Genomic DNA, 14563 nt, shown 5'->3' on the forward strand with positions numbered 1-14563 from the left:
TTTAGCTGATCCTAAAAGTAGCTTCTACTTGTTCGCGATGGGGAGCGGGGATTCCAATTATGCGCGGCGGGGGGGGGGGGGGGGGGGGGCACCGCGGGCACCCCGCACCATTCAAAGCCTGCTCTGGCGCCCGGTTTAAGAATGATTTCCCCTTTTCTTTTGAGGTAGCGAATCCGATTGCAACATTAAATGTAACACAATAACAGGCAGGACGCAACCATTTCCTTGGGGAAGGGAAAGACAGCCAAAACTGAAACGTCGGGAGTTTAACCTTTAAAGGAATTGCAATCGTCTGGAAAAGGGAATGGTAACTGGCTTGGCCAAGTTTACAGTCTGAGCGATAGATGATGCAAGAGGATGCTTTTTGATGGCGCTAAGGCTCAAGAGATTAATGCTGGCTTCCTAGCCCCTACCCCTCTCTCTGTCTCAGGTAGCAGTTTGGTGCTTCCCACAGGAACACTTCCTGGAATGAAATTGATCAGCAGTGAGGACTATCGCAGGGAGGAATTCACATCAGACCGGGGGGCAGAGAGGGAGAGCAGCTCCTCATTTGCAGGCGGGTCTAGCAAACAAAAAACACCCCACTAGCCTTTGTGCCCCTATGGCTTGCAGTCTCAAAGACGAGTTGCTTTGCTCCATCTGCCTGAGCATTTACCAGGATCCCGTGAGCTTTGGCTGCGAGCATTATTTCTGTAGGAAGTGTATCGCTGAGCACTGGAGCAGGCAGGATCAGAGCTCCAGGGACTGCCCCGAGTGCAGAAGGAGCTTCAGGGACCCCTTGCTCTCCCCCAGCCTCAAGCTGTCCAATATCGTGGAGAGGTACAGCGCTTTCCCGCTGGACGCCATCCTACAAGCCCAGAGGAACTCCTTCCCCTGTAAGGACCATGACAAAGTCAAGCTGTTCTGCCTGAATGACAAATGCCTGGTGTGTTTCTTTTGCGACGAGCCTGCTCTGCACGAACAACACCATGTCACCAACATCGAAGAATCCTTTGAAGAAATCCAGGTAAAGCTCGACCACTGCCTCCGTGTTTTATTAATGAAAAGAACACAGTCTTAATCTTAAAGGGGCTTCAATCTAAAGGAAGACCAATACTGTCATACTCGGTATATTCTCTTCCCCCCCCCATGTCGTTTGTACATGCCATTTGTGTCAGCTCATTGGTACAATATTTACTAAACAGAAACCAATTTAAAAACAAAAAAAATCTCTCTGGGCACCAGTGGCAGTCGTTTTGTCCAGAGATTCCTGGTAATCTGATGCACTGAATTTGGCGGAGAAGTGGGAGGGAGAGTGGGCGCTGGGGGTGTGGGTGATGTTGGGGGGGGGGGGGGGGGGGACGACGACAAAAATAACTTCACCATAACCTAAATATATCCTGTGGACGTGGAAGCAAATGTTAACAGCCAGAGCCAACTGAGCATTATAGAATCCTTAACTCCATATTTAAAGGGGCAGTGTCTGATGAAAAGTATTTGCCAAATTCTCCCTGGAGGGGGATGATTCCTGAATCAGGCCAGTTTAAGATGTGCGATGCGATTAGCAGGGTAATCGGGTGATATTAAGGGGATGCTTCGAGACGTTTTTCATTGAAGTGTGCAATCCTTTAAAATGCTACAGTTTGTTTTGGATTTTTACACTTTCCCCTGTTCAGGAAGTGCTGATAATTTGCTTGGGGGTGGGTGGGCAGCACAGATCATGGAGAAATGATCATCTGTAGCCTCAGCCTCTTAGCCATTTTTCGAGGCTGGAGTCTTGACTGTGTGTCAGGAAGCATCTTGATGGCGGGAGCCCATTTTCACAGGCAATCCCTTCGGGGATCACTGCATGCTGACCTTCGATGATTTTTCTTTACCCTGCTCAAGAAGAGCTCAAGCTAATGGTGGCCACTTCAGCATTTGTCCCGCGCCTTTCCCAACTGTTCGATGTCTTAAAGCTGTTTTATAAACCCCAAAAAGGCACCTTTGCTGTTGGAGTGGTCATTGTTGTAATGTACGAAATGTTCCAGGTAATTTATGCACTGTGATGATGAGCAAATCATTGGTTTTTAGTGATGTTGGGTGAGGAGTAAATATTGGCCAGAATGGCAGGGGGAATGTCCCTTGCTCTTTTTCAAAATAATGCCATGGGGATCTTTTACCGGAGAGGGCAGATTGATGCTCAGTTTTAGTATCCACTGAAAAGATCACATCCTGATTTGTGTAGCACTAAAATCCGCACCAGGCTAGATTTTGTGCTTCAGTCTCTTAAAGTAAGACTTGAACTCACAACCTTCTGACTCCGAAGCAAATGTTACTAAATTACAGCTTTTAAATTCTTTCATGGGATGTGGGCTTCGCCAGCTAGGCCATCATTTATTGGTCATCCCTAATTGCCCTTGAGTAGTTGGTGGTGAGCCACTTTCTTGAACAACGGTATTGGTACACCCGCAGTGACACCAGCTGTGAGGAGGAGAGCTCCAGCATTTTGACCCAGTGACAATGAAGGAATGGCAATATATTTACAGGTCAGGATGGTGAATGGCTTGGAGGAGAACTTGAAGGTGGTGGTGTTCCCATGTGTCTGCTGACCCTGTCCTTCACGGTGGCAGAGGTTGCAGGGTCAAGAGATGCTGTCTCAGGAGCCTTGGGAGTGTTGCTGCAGTGCGTCTTGTAGATGGTACACATGGCTGTCACTGTTTGTTGGCGATGGAGGGAGTGAATGCTTAAAGTGCTGGATCGGGTGACAATCAAGCAGGTTGCTTCGTCCTGGATGGTGTTGAGCTTCTTGAATGTTGTTGGAGCTGCACTCATCCAGGCAAGTGGAGAATATTCTATCACATTCTTGACTTGTGCCTTGTAGATGATGAACAGACTTTGGGGAGTCAGGAGATAGAGTTACTTGCTGCAGAATTCCCAGCCTCTGACCTGCTCCTGTAGCCACAGTATTTATATGGTTAGTCCAGTTCAGTTTCTGATCAATGGTAACCCCCAGAATGTTGATAGTGAGGGGATTCCGTGATGGTAATGCCATTGAATGTCAAGGGGAGATGGTTGGATTCTTTCTTGCTGGAAATGGTCATTGCCTTGTGTGGCACGGATATAACTTCTTACTTAATAGCTCAAGCCTGAATATTGTCCAGGTCTTGCTGCATTTGGACATGAAGATTGCTTCAGTATCTGAGGAGTCAGAACTGGCGTGAACATCGCCACTTCTGACCTATGATGAATGGAAGCAGCTGAAGGTGGTTGAGCTTCGGGCACTACTTTGAGGAACCCTTGCAGTGATGTCTGGGGTCTTGAGATGATTGATGTCTAACAAACACAACCATCTTCCCTTGTGCTAGGCTTGACTCCAACCAGTGGAGAGATTTCCCCCGATTTCCATTGACTCCAGTTTTGCTGGGGCGTCTTGATGCCACATTCGGTCAAATGCTACTTTGATATCAAGGATAGTCAGTCTCACTTCAGCTCTTTTTTTGTCCGTGTTTGAACTAAGGCTGTAATGAATGACCCAGGCAGAACCCAAATTGAGCGCCAGTGAGTAGCACTGACGAAGCCTAGGAATTCTAAGCTTTGTTGGTCAGTTCGAAACTGCTCTTTTCCTTTTCACGTTTTTTTACATTTATTCTTTCGTGGATGTGGGCTTCGTTTACAAAGCCAACATTTTTGCCCAACCACTGAGTAGCGAGAGACCAGCTAAGGATGGCATATTTCCTTCTCTGAAGGATCTCAGCGAAGCAGTTGTATTTTTAATCATAATCACTGAGACTAGCTTTCAAACCCAGATCTTTATGTTGGATTTCAATTCCACCAGCGGCAGTGGTGGTGGGATTTGAACCCATGTCTCAGGGGATTAGGATGGGCCTCTGGATTACTGTCCAGTCACATTACCACGACATCGCCAGTTCCTCCAATTCTTCATCTCGTTTTCTGCTGTTAAACCATCCACCATTTTTAGTTTAACGAATGGATTGATGGGATTGGGCCACGGCTGATGATATTATCGGCTATGTCTGCACTGATTCCATCAAAGTTACAAATTCTCAATGTTATTTTGTGTCAGTAAAGAGGAATGTGCTGCCTGTCAGTACCTGCAGTGGATGACATCTAAAAATTCGAACCTGGAATTTTATTTTTCCTTCATAAATCCAAAGTATATCAAGTGCATTGGTTTTACAGATAAATATACAAATAGAATCATACAGCACAGAAGGAGGCTATCTGGACCATTTGAAAAAACTGTCTAAGTTCGTCCATCTGTCCCTGCCCTTTCCCCTGTAGTGCTGCACTTTTTCCTTTTCAACTACTTATTCAATTTCCTTTTGTAAGTACACTGCAGTGTTAACGTAAGCCCATTAGTGACACTAATAAAGTTTATTGTTTGTTCCATTTCCACCACCCTTTCGGGCATTGCAGATCGCAACAACTCGCTGCCTTTTATTTTTAAAGAAAATTTCTCCTCATCTCTCCTCCGGCCAGTTTGCCAATGATCTTAAATCTGGGAACTCCTCTTACTGCCAGCTCAAACAATTTCTTCCTGTCTTTTGCTGCAAAACTCCTCAATAGGGTGGCGAAAGGCCACCAGGATCACAGCATTGATAGAGTGCAGAAGGGAGCCATTCAGCCCTTTGTCATAGAGTACAGAAGAGGCCCTTCAGCCCATCAGGTCTACACCTGACAGAACAAAACTAATCCCACACTTGGCCATTAGCTTTGGATTTTATGGCCTTTAAATTGCTCGTAAACATACTTTTTAAAGATTGTGAGGTTTCCCTCCTCTGTGATCCTCCCAGGCAGTGCATTCCAGACACCCACCACTCTCTGGGTGAAAAATCCTTTCCTGAAATCCCCTCAACCTCCTGCCCCTCACCTTAAAATTATGGCCCCTTGTTATTGACGCTTCAACTAAGGGGAACAGCTGCTTCCTATCCAGCCCTCCAAATGAGCAAATACTCGCTCTACAAACAGGCTGTCCAACATCTTGAATGATCCTCCCCACCCTGAACTTCCCTCTTGTTCCGAATGGTATCTAAATCCCATTTCCTGCTCCACCACACACATTTTGTTCCTCATTCGTTTGAAGACCCTGATTTGTTCAGTTCCATAGATGTGAGCTGCCTTTGTTATCTAGATATCCGTTCTCCATTTGCCGACCTGGATGCTGAATTCCAGTAGATCATGTGGCAACAGGGGGCATTCCAGCCAAGCCTGATCGTAGTCAGGGTGTCCAATGAGTAGAGCTTTGGTTATTGTTCAGAAGTCCTGGTTGTGATTCCCTTCATTAGCCAAGAGCTGACAAAATTAATGGCAGTGTTCTGATTATGGTCATGATTTAGATCAGTCTTGACCAGGAGTTGGTCTGCATAACTGAGTTCCACAATGGACAGGTATTCGGGAAATAACACCCATTATATTTTGCAACAGATATCATAAAATGATAACAAATTTCTTGGATGCACATGGTTAATGTAGGTGACCGTTTGAATTCTTTAATTGCATTAAGTAAATTTGCGGATGAACACTATGTGCAGTGTTACCCTCCTTTTCCTGTTTTATCCCTATTGCCAAAAGCACCAACTGAGATGACCCTGTATTGTAAATTATCCAGTACAAGTGCTGTCGTAACTGAAAACCCACCTCTGAAAGTAGCTCCACTGGGTGCTTCTGAAGGAAAATGCAACTCCTGGCAGAGGTTCATGCCATGGAATGTGCCATTGTGGCTCTGGCCATATGCAAGTTAAGGATTCAATGAAACCATACAGACCAGTAATACACCTTTGCCATTGTTGACTGATAGAAACCTCCACCCTGATTAAAACCAAATGCTCCTGACCACAAAAAACAGTCACACACCCAAATTCTACAGATGCAAATTTGTCCTATTGCTGCCAGTTCCATCAGCAACTATTATCCTCTGGTTTTTGATTTTTGTTAAAGGTGTTGAACAGTTAAGAATATCGGTAGATTTGACACATGTCTGCCTCTATCTATCTTCTGATTTACTCAAGTCCTGATAGAAGCCGATTATTTGCAGCTTAACCTGTTTGTCAGTTTCAATGCAGATAATCCTGAAATGTTCTACATATGAAGGGAGGTTCATGTTAAAAATCAGTTTAGGGATGAGGTGGCATGAATCTGTTTCTTCGGGGCACGTTTGCTGCCAGCGCTACTGTTGTTACCAATCTGGAGCCAAATCTTCAAAGATCTATTGTGAGACACAATTGCAAAATGTAGATTTCTGGAACATTAAACCTTCAAAAGATCTATTGGATGGAGGCAAACGAGGGAGACTGTTTTTTGTGGTTTGTTGGAGCACCACTCTCCCGAAGGCCTGGTAACCATACAAAATAATATTAAGTAATACTGCTACATTGAGTTGTTTCCAATAGAAATGTGCCAACGTTGAGCAGGATCTCGCACCGCTCTTCGAAACCTGTTTCCTCTCACTACAACACTGGGGAAGTCTGATGTCCAGAAATAATAGTCATGATTCGTCACTACTGAGCCCGCAACAACAATTGTCCACCATGGAGATGTGAAAGCTTCTGTTCTTGTGAACTGCAAAGGTTTGAGGCCAAGGCGGTTGCATGTTCAGGGCCCATAAGAGTCACAGGGCACATCGGCAACAACCTAACCGGGGCAAATTTGCCGTGATTTTTGGGTTCCTGAACATAACCAAGTCCACACTGTTTGATCGGCCAATAAAAGGAGCCAGAGTTCTGATCTGCAGCCAGGCCTGCAATCTGTATTCTTTTAAAGAGTTAACATTGCTCAGAGCCTCTGACTAAAAAGGACTCGCGCTGACGGTCTATTTCCGTTTTTAAAATAAATTTAGAGTACCCAATTCTTTTTTTTTTTCAATTAAGGGGCAATTTAGTGTGACAAATTCACCTATCCTGCACATCCTTTTGGGCGGTGAGGGTGAGACCCACGCAGACACTGGGAGAATGTGCAAACTCCACACGGACAGTGACCCGGGGCCGGGATCGAACCCGGGTCCTCGGCGGCGTGGGACAGCAGTGTTAACCATTGCGCCACAGTGCTGCCATCCTACAGATTATTTCCACATTTTTAGTATCACACTTCAGGTGCAGCATCCAGAAATCGTTGCTGTTTGTTCTTTAAAAACAAAATATGCAATTGTGAGCCTCTAATTGTCATGATGCGCCTGATCATATTCAGTCTTGTGACATTAAAGGGACAGTTTGCATAGCTGCAATGTAGCAGCACAACAAGAAATTGGGACATGAAAACTCTGCCACTTGCTGTGAGCAATGCCACAGGCTATCCAGTAAATTAATATAACATTATAAGAATATAATAAATGGGAGCAGGAGTAGGCCACACGGTCCCTTGAGCCTCCTCCACCATTCAATAAGATCTTGCTGATCCTCTACATCAACTCTGCTTTCTCACCTAATCCACATTTCCCTTGTTCCCCAGCGTCCATTGATCTCTCAGCCTTGATTATGTTTAGTTACTGAGCCGCCATGGCCCTCTGGGGCAGAGAATCCCAAAGATTCACAACCCTCTGATGGAAGAAATCCCTCCTAATCTCCGTTCAAAATGGCAGAGCACTTTTCCTGAGACTAGTGCTACTAGTTCTAGCCTCTCCCTCCAGGTGAAGCAGAGCAGCTGCTCATTGTCTACCCTTCAAGCTGCAAGTTGATTCAATGGGCAGCATGGTAGCATAGTGGTTAGCACTATGGCTTCACGGCACCAGGGTCCCAGGTTTGATTCCCAGCTTGAGTCATTGTCTGTGCGGAGTCTGCACATTCTCCCCGTGTCCACGTGGGTTTCCTCCGTGTGCTCTGGTTTCCTCCCACAAGTCCCAAAAGACGTGCTATTAGGCAATTTGGATATTCTGAATTCTCCCTGTGTATACCCGAACAGGTGTCAGAATGTGGCGACTAGGGGCTTTTCACAGTAACTTCATTGAAGTGTTAATGTAAGCCTACTTGTGACAATAAAGATTATGAAAAAAATGTTCTCATTCCTCTGCTCTGCACATGCGGTGCTGCCAGAAAGGGTTCTCCCCCAGCCAGAGCCTACCATTTAACCCCCCTTCCACATCCCAGTGATGAGACTGTTGAGTCAAGTGCCAGGACATCTGGATACCAGTTCGGATCTACCAAGTGATGACTGCTTTACATTGCATCAAATCCATTTCCCATGGCCACGAGTATTGGCCTGTGTGAATGGATCATGTCCTCTTTCAACTGAGGCCACATTTGCTGTCCGGTGGTCAGAAAAGAACTCCCAAGGTATTCTTTCAAGGTTGAGCAGGAGAGCTATCTTAGTGTCCAGGCCAATCTTTATCCAGCAAATCATAATCACTGAAACAGATTATCCAGTGATTATCTAATTTGTTGTTTGTGGGGAGTGAGCTGTGTGCAAATTAGCTGCTGTGTTTCCCACATTACAACAGCGCCTATATTATAAAGTACTTCATTGGCTGTAAAATGCTTTGGGGCATCCTGAGGTCCTGAAAGGTGCAGATATTATTACCTTGGATCTCATACCTACACATCAAGTGCATTTCAGCAAAGGCTGGTTAAGTTGGTGCCCAGCTCAACTGCCCACAGCAAGATGGTGAAAACCGTCCCATTGAGATGGTTTTCATCAGAGCCCAGTTACCTTTTCAATGTGTTCCTTTCTCAGAGTTGCAAAGCCCAATGCACAGAGTGCACGGGGCAATGGCCCTTAATCCATCTCCTTGCTTGCTAGAACCCAATTCACGGCCCTCACAAAAGCGGCAATCGAAATCCAAACTGACCAGAACAGGTATTACACCTGATCTCAGGCTTCATCTTAGCCAAAAGGCCGAAAGGGCCATGGGAAGTAATAGAGTTCTAAATGAGATGTAGTACGTTGACACTAGATCGTGGTCTGACTATTTGACATTTGCTGAATAAAATGTAAAGTTTTCTTTTCCTCCTGGCTCATTTGGGAACCAGAATATGTCGCTAAGCCACTCGGACAAGTTAAGACTTAAAACATCGCCAGTTTGTGCTCATTTATCCGATCTCAGCTGGAACAACAGTAAGGAAGCTACAATTTAAATCCGTGCTCTTGTAGCTAAGGGGATTACCAACTCTCGTTCCTTGCCCATCCAGTAACCTCTGCTGGACAGTTTTGGCTAAGTGGATGTTGGGCGCAGTCAGCAAGTGTTGTTGACTGTCTGGAGTCACGTGGACACGAGCATTTGGCAGTGCACCAACTCTGTGTTTCTGGTAGTGAGCCTCACCCAAGAACCAACTCCTCGGGGGTGGGGGGGTGATAAAAGAAGATTGAAATTGATCCCTGAACCTCCCAAAAGGCTGCTTGGGTCCATGTGTTTTAGAACATTGCAAGTTATGCCATTTAATCTGGTGGGGCAAGTTTTTTCTTCTTTTTTTTGCAAATTTGTTTTAACTCAACACCGACAAGGAGCAATTTTGGGGTCATTATATTGTGAAAGAACTTTGAGCTTTGAAACCAGAGCAGTGTTGACATTTTGATGTACCTGTTAGTCTGTAATTATGGATTGATTCCAGCTATTAACTGTACTGGAGGGTGCTTCTAGGAGGTTTCCAGATGATGTACAGTACTGTCTGTTTAAAAACATTCTAGATGTGCTTATTTGTCAGTGCTGCACAGCTGGTTCAAAGACCTTCTTGTTAACTTTATGAGGGATGGAGATTAAAGCCTTTTAATTTCACAGAGAAAATCATAAACTGGTACTTCTCCTTGTTCTTTTTAATTGCTCAACACTTGTAACAAATTGCGACCAAAATTACTGTGCTCTCATCAGTAAATTAGAATTTAAAGAAAATGTACCTCCAACAGCTCAAAGGGTGCTTTGCATATGAAGTACTTTTAAAGAAAAAAATTTAGAGTACCCAATTTATTTTTTCCAATTAAGGAGCAATTTAGCGTGGCCAATCCACCTAGCCTGCACATTTTTTTTGGGTTGTGGGGGCGAAACCCACGCAAACACTGGGAGAATGTGCAAACTCCACACGGACAGTGACCCAGAGCCAGGATCGAACCTGGGACCTTGGCGCCGTGAGGCCGCAGTGCTAACCCACTGCGCCACCTGCAAATGAAGTACTTTGCAACATAATTGACTGTTTTCTAGGCAAAGCACAGTCCAAAGTTTTGGTTCCAGCTCCCCTCCAGGATTTGAGCATGTAGTTTGGGTTTCAACTCCAGTACCACATGGAGGGAGTGTTTAATTGATGACTATGCTTCCTACGGATGAGATGTTAAACCTTGGTGCTTATTGAAGTGAATGTTAAAGATCCACTGTGCTATTTGAAGAGCCGGGAGAGATTGCTGATGTCCTGGCCAACATTCCTCCCTCAATCTGACCTACTGAAAACTGATTTATCTCAGTGCTGTTAGTGGACTCTTTCTGTGCACTGCTGGGGCTATGCAGGAAGAACCATGGCATCTGTGGGCAGGCTCATGATCAGGTTTGTTATTTAAAATAATAAAAGAGGGCAGCACGGTGGCGCAGTGAGTTAGCGCTGCTGCCTCACGGCGTCGAGGTCCCAGGTTCGATCCTGGCTCTGGGTCACTGTCCGTGTGGAGTTTACACATTCTCCCTGTGTCTGCGGGGGTTTCGACCCACAACCTAAAGATGTGCAGAGTAGGTGGATTGGCCAAGCTAAATTTGCCCCTTAATTGGAAAAAATTAATTGGGTACTCTAAATTTATTTTAAAAATAAATAAAATAAAATGAATAAAAGTGACTTCCGGTATCAGCGGGCGGGAGGCAGCCGCACACTGGAGGGCTCCCGCTTGCGAATAGAATTTTCGGGGCTTTAATGCCCGGTCCCAGGGGCAACGGAGGATGAAAAAGCTGTAAGAAGGCATAGTGAGGAGAAATGTCCAAGTTTGGGGGAAAAACGGCCGTGAAAAAGGGGGTTAACGGAAGTGCGCCGGTGAGTGAAAAGGTCAGCGCAGGAACTGTAAGGAAAGCGGAGGCTGGAGCACCAGGGGAAGCCACATCGCTCACAGCAGAAGAAATGACCAAGGTGATGGCCGTGGAACTTGAAAAACAGTTCACAAAACACATGGATGCGATGACGAAGGAGACGGGGGCGGTATTGAAAGTGCTGGTGGAGGAGGCGATTGCCCTGGTGAGGGCAGCGGTATCAAGCGCAGCGGCGGAGGTGCAGGAGTAAGGTGAGACACTGAAGGAAGTGGAAGAGGCATTATCGCAGCACAGTGATCAACTCACCTCGATGGGGAAGGAGTTGCAGAGGGTGATAGAGACCAACAAGGGTCTGCGAGCCAAAATGGCAGACCTGGAAAACCGATCCAGGCGGCAGAATCTGAGGATTGTGGGTCTGCCCGAAGCGGTGGAAGGCCCGAGGCCGACGGAGTATTTTGCTACGATGTTGGGGAGGGGGACGATCGCTCCCCATACGAACTGGATCGGGCTCATCCGTCGTAGGCCTATACCAAAGGCGAGTGAGCCGCCAAGAGTAGCAAATGTGTGTTTCCGTAGATATAGCATGAAGGAGAAGGTCCTGGGCTGGGCAAAGCAGAAGCGGGTGGTGCAGTGGGTTGGAGCTGGTGTACGCATATACCAGGACTTTACGGTGGAGCTGGCGAGGAGGTGGGCGGCCTACAGCCGGGTGAAGAAGGCAGTGTACATCAGTAAAGTGCAGCTAAGTTGAGGAGGACTTTTATTTTGGAAACGCGGAGGCGTTTGCGATGGCAGAAGGGCTGTGGCAGAATTGAGAAATGGGACTGAGAGCGGGTCGTGTACCGATGTAGCCTCATGTAAATTTATTTTCTCACTGCATGTTGGTGTATGTACTAAATGAGTCGACACTGTATATTTGGACAAGGGAAGAATTGGGACTTTTATTTACAATGGTGGTTCTTTGGGGCTTGAGTGTGTATGCTGGGGTTGTGTGCTAAAGGGGATTTCTTGGTTTTCCTGGGACCGGGCAAGGGGGCCTCCACGTTGGCCGGCTTAAGCTGGCCAGTGAATGGGAGTGAGGTGGGGGGAGGGGCTGCAGCCATCAGAGCCAGGTAGAACTGGTTTCGGTGAGTAACCAGGGTGCAAAGTTGGGGGAAGGAACCAAAGTTGGGGGGAGGAGTTTACATGTGGAAGTGGAGGGGAGGAGTCTGGGAGGGGGGGGTGTCTACAATTCATGGGTGCCATTCACGGTACTCTTCCGGGGATTGGATGGTGTTGAATATTGGGGGGGTGGGGGGTGGGGGGGGGGGGGGTGGACTATATATGTCAATGGTGACCATAGGTGATTCCTGATTCCTTTTTCTTTTTTCCTTTTTTTTTCCTCCTTGTGAGGTTTTGTTTTATTTGATGCTTATATCGTCATGCGGGCCGTTGTTTGGGGGTTGTTGGGAAGATGGGATCGTTGTTGTTAATAAGGGGACTGTCATTGTATTTGTTACCGTTTACTGTTTGTTGGTGGGGTGTAAACTTTGAAGAAAATGTGAAATATGGAGAATAAAAATATTTAAAAAAAAATAAAATGAATAAAGGTGTTTTCTTTTGTAAAAAAAAAAAAAGATTTTCTGGTGATGTTTCATGATGTTTACTTGGTGCATAATATTATTTCTTTATCATATGCTGTGTCTGCTGTGCCAGAACTCCAGTGAGGCCATGGGATCTTGAGGGAGGGGGAGAATCTTGTTCAGCAAGATTTGTTGCGCATCAGCCCCGCGCCCCCCCCCCCCCCCCCCCTCTTGCACAAGCTGTGCTTAATTCTGAACATGTTCTTATGCAAATAGAAAACGTTTGGAATAAACGCTTGTTCGTTCTTGTGGCAGTACTGGGAGAGCTGACAGGAACAGGATACTCCCCAGTCTCTCATTTTCCCTCCAGTTATTTTTTTCCGATTTTTTTGTTTCTCTCTGCCCCTCTCCTGACAGTGTTGAATCTTTCTTTTGGGAATGCCCCCATCGATCCTCTCAGTTCATTTATCTTGGCCAGGTGGCCATATGTGAACCATGCCAATGACTGTTGACTCTGTAGGATACCATGGCCAAGCATGACTTTGTTCTCACCAAAGGACCGTATATTTCCTAACACTGGGGATCTATTTTCTACCAGCATAAATATTTTAAAGCTTGAGTATCCTTTATCCAAAACTCCTTGGGGCTAACTGCATTTCAAGTTTCAGATAAGTTTGGTTTTCAATACCACATGTAAACTTGTGTTACAAAAGCCTAAGCTTAGGCTCACTATAGTCCAAAGTAAATACATTGGCCAGAAAAAGTAAGATGTATCGCTGAATAATAAATACAGGGTGCCTGTAATAAGTTTTTCTTTGACATACTCACCACAAAAATCACATGGTAAACAGTGCAGGCAAACAACTAGACTTCCTGTGCTAAAGGTCGATGAGGTTCAAATAAAGTGCGGTTCTTGGATGTGTCCGCTTTTTGAATTTATGGATAAAGGATATTCGCCCCGTAGGCTAATGGGATTGCGGGATATGGAGTGAAGCCGAGTCCAGAATGGAGAAACCTACATTTACATAGTGGCCTGTCCCAGAGCACTGAATCGATAGGCTACTTTTGAAATCACTCTTTTGTTTTGTAAGTAGGTAGGTTGGTAATTAGTCAGAGTCCACACCTCTCCCTCTCTTCAATCATTTGGGTAGCTTTGAGGTGCACTACCCAGTGTCGAGCACAGTGCAGACAAGGACGAGGGTCCCAAAACTACCTCCGCTGCAACAGAGGAATTGAAGCCGTTGATGATATTCTGAACTGACCGGCCCCCTGTGTGCATAGATGTAGCTGCAATTGTGGTTGCTACAATGAGCAAGAGGAGAACTAACGACCAGATAGATAACCTGTGGTTTTGTTTTTTTACAACATTGAATGAGGAATGGATGCCAGTCAGGGAGCATGCCCCACTCTTATTCAAGTGAGTCTTTTTCATCCACTAGAATGGGAAAATTAGATCTCCCTTTAATGTCTCCGAAGGTTGGGACCTCCTGTCGATGCAGCCCTCCCTCAGTGCCTCATTGAGGTGTCAGCTGACAGCTGGAAAAAAACGAGACTAATGTGCCCTGTTCCTATCTGGAAGATACTCCCCTTTTCTGTGGCGAAAGTGGCTTTTTTTTCCCGCTTCCAAAATGTAATGACCCTGTTAGAGAAATTAAACATTAGTTGAAAACCCCAGCTGCAATGCTGAGGGAACAACTGCCACTCTCTGTCTGTTATCATATTTTGAAAAGAATGTGGTTTAAAAAAAAAAGCGGTAATTAAAACTGAGAGAGCCAGCTGACATCCATAAACCATGAGAGTGCAGCTTGAGTGAAATAATGGCTTCTTTTGCGACCCAGCGATTAAATTAGGGCCCTGTCTCCAGCACTCGAGCATACATTCCCTCTGTGAGCTCTGTGTCAAATACAGTGCTCCAAGTATTACATTACTAAATGAGAGGCATTCACCGGTATCGGAAGATGATTAAACAAATTGCTGCTGAAATGTTATTTTGTGAAGCAAGTGTTTGGTTCTGCTTATGGGTTGTTCCTCCCCCTCTCCTGATCGCACAGGCTTGCAATTATGGTGGGGGTCGAGGTTGCGGGAGTGCGGGGGAGGGAGG

The 14563-nt window shown here is 45.8% G+C and overlaps 1 protein-coding gene across 1 annotated transcript in view; it reads left to right on the forward strand.

Annotated features, from left to right (window-relative positions):
• The first annotated feature begins 451 nt into the window (after window positions 1-451).
• Window positions 452-14563, forward strand: part of trim62.1 (tripartite motif containing 62, tandem duplicate 1) — a 98044-nt gene continuing 83932 nt past the window's right edge. The window contains exon 1 of the mRNA XM_072478428.1: window positions 452-1006. Coding sequence (XP_072334529.1) covers window positions 602-1006 — 405 coding nt within the window. The 5' untranslated portion in view covers window positions 452-601. The remainder of the gene's footprint in view (window positions 1007-14563) is intronic.

Source organism: Scyliorhinus torazame, chromosome 16, assembly GCF_047496885.1.
Source record: "Scyliorhinus torazame isolate Kashiwa2021f chromosome 16, sScyTor2.1, whole genome shotgun sequence".
Classification (NCBI taxonomy): domain Eukaryota; kingdom Metazoa; phylum Chordata; class Chondrichthyes; order Carcharhiniformes; family Scyliorhinidae; genus Scyliorhinus; species Scyliorhinus torazame.